The 9,251-nt window shown below is 42.9% G+C and overlaps 1 protein-coding gene across 3 annotated transcripts in view; it reads left to right on the top strand.

The window, feature by feature from the left end:
• TBX19 (T-box transcription factor 19) overlaps positions 1-9,251 on the top strand; it is a 70,391-nt gene that overhangs the window by 33,026 nt on the left and 28,114 nt on the right. For 2 of the 3 annotated variants that reach the window (XM_022560126.3, XM_089911473.1), the window contains exons 2-3: positions 7,097-7,361; positions 8,746-8,880. In XM_022560126.3, coding sequence (XP_022415834.1) covers positions 7,097-7,361; positions 8,746-8,880 — 400 coding nt within the window. The remainder of the gene's footprint in view (positions 1-7,096; positions 7,362-8,745; positions 8,881-9,251) is intronic. The other variant, XM_022560128.3, reaches the window with a different exon arrangement.

The raw sequence follows: 9,251 nt of genomic DNA, 5'->3' as shown, positions 1-9,251 counted from the left end.
GTGAGTTTATGTACGGCCCTGCTTGGGCTGGCGGGGCTTGGCAAGGGAAGCGAAGCCCCTTGAGTATTGCAGAGGCTGCCGCTCTTAACTCAGAGGCAGCGGGGTCTGATTAAACATGCTCCCGAGAAGGACAGTCTCCCACGGCTTTCCCCCAGCCAACTTAATTAATTTCTCTGAGATCATCAGAGAAGTGGAGGGTGAAGCCACCTGTCCTGTGTGCATTTTAAATGAAGAAATTCTGGGAAATTATTATAAAGGGGGGCATGTCCCATGGGTTTGGGAAATGCACTCAAATGTCAGAAAATAATGTTAATTTTTGACTGACTGTATATCCTGGAGCAGATTATTATTCTTTGAGCCCCAACTCTGTTCACATAAGGTAAAAGACAACTTTATTTGGAAGCTGGATGGTTTCCTCTGACGTGTAGCAAACTTGCCAGACATTTCTGACTAGTTGAAGATTCAGAGGCAAAAAGGCAAATTTCATCTCACTGCCTATCCCTGCATCTGCTTCTTCCTGTGTGTTTGTGGTGAGTGTTCATTTGAGATTGTGTGTGTTTAGGACGATGTGAGAGCTGTTGCAGTAATAGTTAATGAAACCGTAATATACTGACCTGAGAAAAGAGAAGATGCCTTCCTTTCTTTTTTTCACTGCAACAAATTAGGGATTAACTGAAATGGATCTCTGTTGGCATTTCTTGGGTTCTATTAAATCTAGCCCTGCCAAGTGACGTCTCGGTAATATTAGGAGCTTCTGTTTAGTAGAGGAGATAAAAATATTTAGAAAGAAAATCTCAGTGCTCCCAGCTTGGCCAAACAGGTCCCAACATTCAGTTGACACTGATCTTTCTGTTCACATGGTCACAAAAGTACAAAACGTCGAAAGGCATTTTCAATATGGTTAGTTTCAGCAGAACTTTGATTATGACCCTTGAGAGAAATTCTGTTCTCCAATGACAGAAAAGTCCAAGCTAGTTGAACTTCTGGCAGGCTTTTGTCCTTGTGAAAAATGCTTCCATTCCTGATGTCTCACTTTTCTATTTCTGCATAAAATGCACGGTATAGAGAATGAACCATTCCCATCTATCCGGGAAAATTATGAACTTGAGTGTTGTTGTGTGACATTAAAGTGCTTGGTAAGTAAAACGTGTTCCAGAAATAAGGGCGTTTCAATAAATTGTGATTATTAATAGTAGCAGGAATATCAACCTTGCTTGATGCTTCTATTTTCTCTTTCTAAATGGGTCCCATATTTATTTCATATATAGGATTTATTATTTTTAATATTTGTAATTATAATTACACCTGTTCCTACTCTTGATCTGTATTGACACATTATTTTTGGTAGAAAGAAATAGAAAACATGTTTTTAATTTCAAAGAATCATTCCCAATTCCTAATTGGATTTACTTTCTTCCCTTTCAAAGATGAGTGATGACACAATGGTAAAAATTTTATGATGTCTGATGACAGGTAGAACTTTCTGTTCATTATTCTTTGTAGTTACACTAATACTTAGCCTCATGCTATCTGTTTGGCTGTCAAAGCAGTCATATATGGAAGTAAGAGAAGTACAACCGTCAAGAAAAAAATATAGTTAATCTCTTTCAATGAGGAATAAATAAAAGTTTCTAAAACCATTATAAAATTCAATTTAATAATATGTCACATTGGTATGTACTTTTATAATTTCAGAAGAGCTTTCTCTTGCCTTTTTGCGCCTATATAATTTTTTCTTCATATTTAAAACTGAAAAGTCTTCACATGTTTAAAGTCATTAACTACGTGAAAATTATTCTTTGTAGAAAGAGCCTAATTATGGTCAACATGGTTATTCTTATTTTCTGTGGAGGTCCTGGCGACGTTTCACCTCCTTAGTGAACTGAATCTTTTCTTAGGGTTTCTGAACCCCTTAGCGTCAAGATTTTGCCAGGAGATAGAAAGTTCCCTTTGTACTTCAGATAAAGAAGGGAAGACAAATCTCTAAGAAATTGATGTGGTTGATAATGAATGAGCGTGGTTTGGAATTACTCTCAATCTCTTAGCTTCTCAGAATAAATTGTTAACAACACTTTCCTGCTCTGGATATAGACACATCTTTCTTGTTTCATTGTTTTCTTTACTCTCATCTTCATCTCTTTCCCCCCCACTTTTTTTCTCCTCACCATCTATTCCTGTATCTCTCCATTTTACCCATTTTCCTCTGGCTGTAGAATGATGTCTACTCTAGATGCAGCATCCCTGCATTTCACACAAACTCCTGAGCCTGAGGTAGATGGATTTGTGGCCCTTCTTTGGGGAGAAAAACATTCCTGGTTGTTAACACCCAGTCCTCGCCCTTTTCATTCGCGTTACTCGCCTGCCCCTGCAGGCAGTTGACTTTCTGACTTTTCTAAAGCTTCAGTGAGCTTTAGAGGGTAAAGCCTCTTGAGGGTAATCAGATAGCTCTTGCACACTTGAGTGTAATTGTTTTGTGTAATAGCAAGTTTTAAAACAGCATAGGGGCTTCCCTGGTGGCGCAGTGGTTGAGAGTCCGCCTGCCGATGCAGGGGACACGGGTTCGTGCCCCGGTCCGGGAAGATCCCACATGCCGCGGAGCGGCTGGGCCCGTGAGCCATGGCCGCTGAGCCTGCGCTTCCGGAGCCTGTGCTCCGCAACGGGAGAGGCCACAGCAGTGAGAGGCCCGCGTACCGCAAAAATACCCAAAAAAGCAAAAAAAACCCAGCATAGGACGGGCTGATGAATTAAAAGAGTCATTTTCAAATGGAGACTTATTTATGTGTATAAATAGGAGGCTTGCTTCTGACATTGATCAGAAGTAGTAAACACAGATTTTCCCTGAAAATCATTGAATTATCCCCAGAAACTGGGATTATGATGGTTCTTCATTCCTCCCACTCCTGCCCCTCCCCCCCCCGTTTTACTATTTCTTTTCCCATTCTTCTTTCTTTTTTCTTCCCTTCTTTTTTATTTAAAATGCTTACTTATTCATATTCAATAGTCTTTCAGAACTAACAATAACAATTATAATACTCCCCTAGAGCTCATTTGAATCACCACTAGTGCATCCAGCTTGTAAGTACTTCCTTTTATCTCCATCCTTTAAGCTAGGAACTTATATTTTAGGTTGCAGAAAAAAATTTATTTCAGCTTTCAGTGGCAAGTAAGTGAAATCTTTTGCACCTTCTGTTTTCTCTACGGTAACATCTTCACCTTAGGGGAAACAGCTATGTTTCATGTGTATTTCCGTGCAGTTAAATAATTTAATTTCATTTGGATTAAATATGCCTTGAGGAGATTTTAAGAAATTGGAAGGATTTCTGATGTAATTGGTGTATCCATTTGTTATCATAAAATAAGTGTTAGGATCATTAAGTTGAACTTGCCAGTGATTAAGTGATGTTAGTGCAGTGAGCTGATGTTCATAGTTTCCAGGGATGGAGTTGCAAGAGGAGAGAAAACCAAGGTTGCACATCAGGAAATAATTTTCCATGTCCCTGTAGTCCATGGATATTTTTCTCTGAAGTTTACAATTGCAGTTTATGAGGATCATATGTATTTGTGTGATCTGCCTCTAACCAGGCTACTTTGGTTTCTTGCTGCTCTTCCTATAAGCCTCAACATCCATGTCCTATGGGTACACAAGCATGCGCACTCCAAAAGTTCTGATGAGTGTTTCAGGATTATTATAGTTCTGTGGGGAAATGGAGGAAGGAGTTTACAAGTGAAACTTCCTGAATTTTGCCTTTAACCATCTCTGCTGTTTTTTCCCACCTAGAAAATCTGCTTTATCTCTGCCCTCTTTCTTTTTTTTTTTTTTTTCTGCGGTACGAGGGCCTCTCACTGTTGTGGCCTCTTCCGTTGCGGAGCACAGGCTCTGGATGCACAGGCTCAGCGGCCATGGCTCACGGGCCCAGCCGCTCCGCGGCATGTGGGATCTTCCCGGACCGGGGCACGAACCCGTGTCCCCTGCATCGGCAGGCGGACTCTCAACCACTGTGCCACCACAGAAGCCCTCTGCCCTCTGCCCTCTTTCTTCCTTCCCACAGACCTCACTCCTCAGAGCCTTCTCCAGCAGTGCTGGCTCTCAAGATCCTCTGTTAGAGAAATGAAAACTGGAAAACTAGCCTCACAGCAAATCAACACAGAGTTCACTGGCCAAGCCTAAGCATGTGTGGTTCCTCAAGCCTGGTTTTGGGGAGTGCTTATATGCCCTGCCACATTTGCTTCTCTCTCTCTCTCTGATATGGGGTCTGATTTACATATTTCTTAGCTTTTCAAAGACTCTTGGCCATCTCTGTGGTTAGCCACACCTTGGGAAGAAAAGGGAAAAAAGATCAAATTGATAAGAAGTGCAGTTTATCCCTGAAAGCATAGCCTGGTCATGAGTGCTGCCCATAAGTAAATAGATAACACATCCCGGTCCTTGTGAGGCCAGAGAAAGAGGCAGGGGGGAGGCAGGAGGAACTGAACTTGGCTTAGAGGCAGGGTGAGTTCCATTGCCAGTTACAAGACTTTTGGCTGGTTGACTGACTTATATTTACTCCTCATTGGCATAATGGAGATAAAAATATATAGCATCTCTTAGTTCATTTGTGTTGTGATAAAAAATAAAAATCGTAAAATCCTTGGCAAATGAAGTACTAGAGAATAAAGCAACAAATGGTTCTACCACGTTTTGGATGTGTCCTAAGAGCCAGGACACCATGGCTTCTTTACTTCTTTACTTTTCTTTTGTTAACAGCTTTATTGTGATAATTTACATACCATACAATTCACCGATTTAAAGTATAGCATAATGTCTTCAAGGTTCATCCATGTTGTAGCATTTTTGTTGACAAACTACACTTCATTGTATAAATATACCTCGTTTTATTTATTCACTCATCAATGGACACGTGTGTTGTTTCCATTTTTTGACTGTAATGAATAATGCTGCTATGACTGTCTGTATACAAGTTTTTATGGGTGTATGTTTTCATTTCTCTTGCATATACACCTAGGAATGGAATTGCTGGGTCACATGACAACTCTGTATTTTAACAGAGGAAACGGCAAGACTTTTTTCCAAAGTGGCTGGACCATTTTCTATTCCCACCAGCAATGTATGTGCGTTCCAATTTCTCCACATCCTTACCTGTGTTTGCTGTTGTTCACCTTTTTTATTATAGCCATCCTAGTGAGTGTGAAGAATGATTTCAAGGGTAGGTTCTGGTTCAGTTTGTTTGGTTTCAACTCCCACCCTTCCTGAATATATGGACTTAAGCTAGTTTACTTAAACTCACCAAGCTTCAATTTCATTATCTCAGTCACCCACCCTCTAGTACTCAAAGGTACTATCTATTAAATGCTTGCTAAGCGCCATACCAGGGGTATGAAACTTGGTTGGCATAAAATCCTCCAGGCTCTTTGTATTCTGCCATGAGATTAGAAGTGGTCTCTAAGGTAGGACATTTAGAAAAGAGGGGGTGCTGAAAACAGATCCCCATTACGCATCCACAACTGGAGGACTAAGTTGGAAGAGGATCCAGCAAAGGAGTCGGAAAGGAAGTATTGATGAGGTGGGCGAACCAAAGGGAAAAAAATCCTTTCTGTCCAGAGAGCTCAGGAAGCCCATGTAATTTGAACTCAGGAGACTGAGAAGCCTGGATGGGTCGAGTCCATCTGTAGATCCATCCTTTGTCATCTGTCAGTCAGTTTCATCACTTAACATATGTACCAATTCCCATTGTACCTCACCTCAAAACCAGGAACCTCTGGACACAGGAGGTGCTCTTTGTGACCCTCCAGTTCCTGGCCATTCTGCTTTTAACACTTCCGCTCCTGGCAACCCCTTCTCTTAGCAGTGGACACATTCCAGTTTCCCCCTTTTCATTCTCCTCCCAGCCTCACCAGAAGCACAAACCCTCAGAGTGACTCCCCCTTATTCCCTTGGATATCTCCTTAGTTATTGTCTTAAAAGCTAAAGATTCCCTAGACCGGTACCTTTTAAGCTCTAATGTTCCAATGACTCACCTGGGGATTTTGTAAAAGCACAGATCCTGACTGAGTAGGTCTGGAGTGCTACTTGAGGTTCTGCATTTCTGATAAATTTCCAGCTGATACTGATGCCGCTGATTCATGGACCACTCTGAGTAGCACATGTCTAGACCCTAGATTGTTAGCTTCTCAACTTGGGGATTCAGATTTTAAAAGATGTATTGACAAATAAGACAGCCTCTGGGGCAATTGCGAGGTGGTGAGGGTCTGTCTGGAAACTAGGTCTTTTGAGGAGATTGGAGCAACTTAGAAAGTTTGGTGAAGGGAAAGGCAACTAAAGAGAATCAGAAGCCAGGTGAGATAGCTTCTCCAAATATTTGTGAGAGTAAGCTTGCTGGTGTTGCCCTAGAGGGTGGGAGAAGGGACCAGCAAATCCAGATCAGCGTGTCTCAAAGTGTATTTCTTGAATGCACATTCCCGCAAGATGATAGGTGAGAAGGTAGCACTGGTACATAAGTGCAGACTGTGCACAACCCCGAACCTCCTTTCCAAAGGTTCACGGTGCACATTAAAGCCTCTGACAAGTCCTGCAGGAAAGGAAGTGGCCTGAATTGATGTATAGTCAAGTGTTCCCTTCACTCACTTTACCAAAAAACCATGTTTTCCCTATAACGCTATTACTATTATTCAGAGCTGGTGTTCTTTGTGAGATGGAGAAGGGCTGCTTTGTGTCATTAGCATGAGAATCTGACGTAGGCTGGGAGGAAACCTCTGGAGAAAGCTCTGTGAGAACCTGGCATCTGACTATATACCTTAAGCTTCAGGAGGTACTTCATTCTAGTCAAATGACTAGATCAGTGGTTTTCAGACTTTAAGGTGGAGCACAACATTTAAAAGTAAAATCCCAATATAAAATACATTGGTAAAAAGAGGCTTAGCTGGACTTGGGGCCGCTGGCCTGGCCCCTCTTTGTTTGGCCTTCCCCGGGGCATTTTCTGCACCCCTGGGACAGAAAATGCAAGGTCTCCTCTGAGTGGAGAGAGGGCTGGACAAGCAGGGAGATGTCCCTAACACTCTAACATCCTTCCTGTGGCTCAATTTCTGCCTTTTCTTTTAGACGGATGTTCCCGGTCCTAAAGATTAGTGTCACGGGGCTGGACCCCAATGCCATGTACTCGCTCTTGCTGGACTTTGTCCCAACGGACAGTCACCGCTGGAAGTACGTCAATGGGGAATGGGTGCCCGCGGGCAAGCCAGAGGTCTCCAGCCACAGCTGTGTCTACATCCACCCGGACTCCCCCAACTTCGGGGCCCACTGGATGAAGGCGCCCATCTCCTTCAGCAAAGTGAAGCTGACCAACAAGCTCAACGGAGGTGGGCAGGTACGACTGTTGCCCGGCCACCCTAACCCCACTACACCAATCAAGAAATTTCAAGGGTGCATTTAGGCAATTAGGGGGTCCTCACCGACCTCTTCTCTCACGGAAGCCAATTATTCCCCGGAGTCCAAATGTGAACAGGAATAAACAGCTCTTAATTGGTGCTTTCAGTTTTTAATGGACTTCCTGATGTTAAGAGAGAGTGAGAGAGCGCAGTAGTTTACTTAATCATCACTGGGCGGCCTTTCAGAGTTTTGTCTTGTGTGTGGTGCTTTTTACCCAGCTGGGGAGGAGGGAGATGTTTGTGGGTACCAGGGTTTTGTTATTCCCTCTCCCCTCTTTTTGGTGTAAGTGGCATGTTGGCAAGAGACAACTACCTTAATAAAAAGCTGCTCCGAAATGAAATAATTGCTCCCTCCACTTGGGCATTGTGATAATTATCAATAGAATATTGAATCAGCTTTGGGTTTTCAGAAAAAAGTATCCAAACAAACCTTAAATAAGGAAGGTTTTATTTAAGGTCTCCAATTAGAGTAAACAAGATTTTGAGGCTTTTTATTCTTTCGTTTCCTCTGGTAGGATTGTGAACACTAGTGTGCTGTACAAGGTTGTTATTTGCTTTATAAAATGTAGACTGTTTTGGGGGATTAGAGACACAGCCGGGAGGAAGAGGTCTCATTCCCCCAGATTTCCCTTTGGTCAGCCTCTTAGCCCTCAGAGTTTTCACCCCTTCTCTGATCCCTGTGCTTACCTAGCTGGGACATAGGGGTTCTTGTTTTAAGAGCAGAAGTCATCCACCTAAGTCTTTGCAATATTCAGAAGGTTCCAGTTATTTATTAAAACAGGAAATTGAAAAGTAAACTATTATTCCCCCCCCCCCAGATTTCACAACATGAGATTTTCAATAAACCTCTGGTTTGAATCACAAAGGGTGGACTTTATGTAGCCAGCAGATGTCAGCTGTCATTATACTTTAGGTAATGCAGCCCGTGTCAGGATTTTGAGATATTAGGATTCTTTATAGGAAGAAAAACAGTATGTTTTAACAGAGCAAAATCCACATCATTGTGCTGAAAATGGGAGAGAAAAAAAAGGAAGCCAGGATTTTGGCAGAAAACTGAACACTCTTTAGACCAGCTCTTCCCTGGCAACCCACCCCTCACCCTCCTATAAGCAGCTCCAAAGTTATGCTCCCTGAGAGCTTCTAAAAAATGTCCCCACAGTAATTTCTCAGAGAGGTGGAGGCAGCTCAGGCAACTGGGGATTCGGTGTGTGTACCCTTAACCGAGGTGGGTGCTGAGCTTGGGACTAACCAAAGACGCTGGGTCATCTGTCACTTGTGCTGCCCCAGGCTTTGCATGTCCTCTCTCTCCTTCCACCTCAACAGATAATGTTGAATTCTCTGCATAAATATGAACCCCAGGTTCACATAGTGCGTGTTGGAGGTGCCCATCGAATGGTGATGAACTGCTCCTTCCCTGAAACCCAGTTCATAGCTGTGACTGCCTATCAGAACGAGGAGGTGAGTGTGTGTGTGTGTGTGTGTGTGTGTGTGTGTGTGTGTGTGTGTGTGTGTAGATGTCACCTGGGAGAATGTGGTAGGACTGGGTGGTGGTGCTTTTATTGCCATGACCAAGCTTGGATGAAAGGTAGGTTTTCCAGGACTCAGATACACTCAGCAGAGATGAAGTTAAACAGTGCGGTAGTCGCTTTCCACACCCTCCTCCTTGTTTGCCAAAGGCCCGCCAGTGCTTCTTTTCCTGGTGCCAATAAGGCACAGCTGTGCATTGTAATACAATTAGCAGAAACGCAGAAGTCTTTGTTTCCAGGCCCTTGGCCTACAAAGAGCTGCGTGTCTCTCCTATTTTAAAGCAATTCTGTGGGAATTGATCC

The sequence above is a fragment of the Delphinapterus leucas genome, chromosome 1, assembly GCF_059928025.1.
Source record: "Delphinapterus leucas isolate spDelLeu-1000000601 "Yukka" chromosome 1, BTC_Dleu_Yukka2, whole genome shotgun sequence".
NCBI classification, from domain to species: Eukaryota; Metazoa; Chordata; class Mammalia; order Artiodactyla; family Monodontidae; genus Delphinapterus; species Delphinapterus leucas.
Note: the sequence above shows the minus strand (reverse complement) of the source record. Positions and strands in the feature narration are given on the sequence as shown.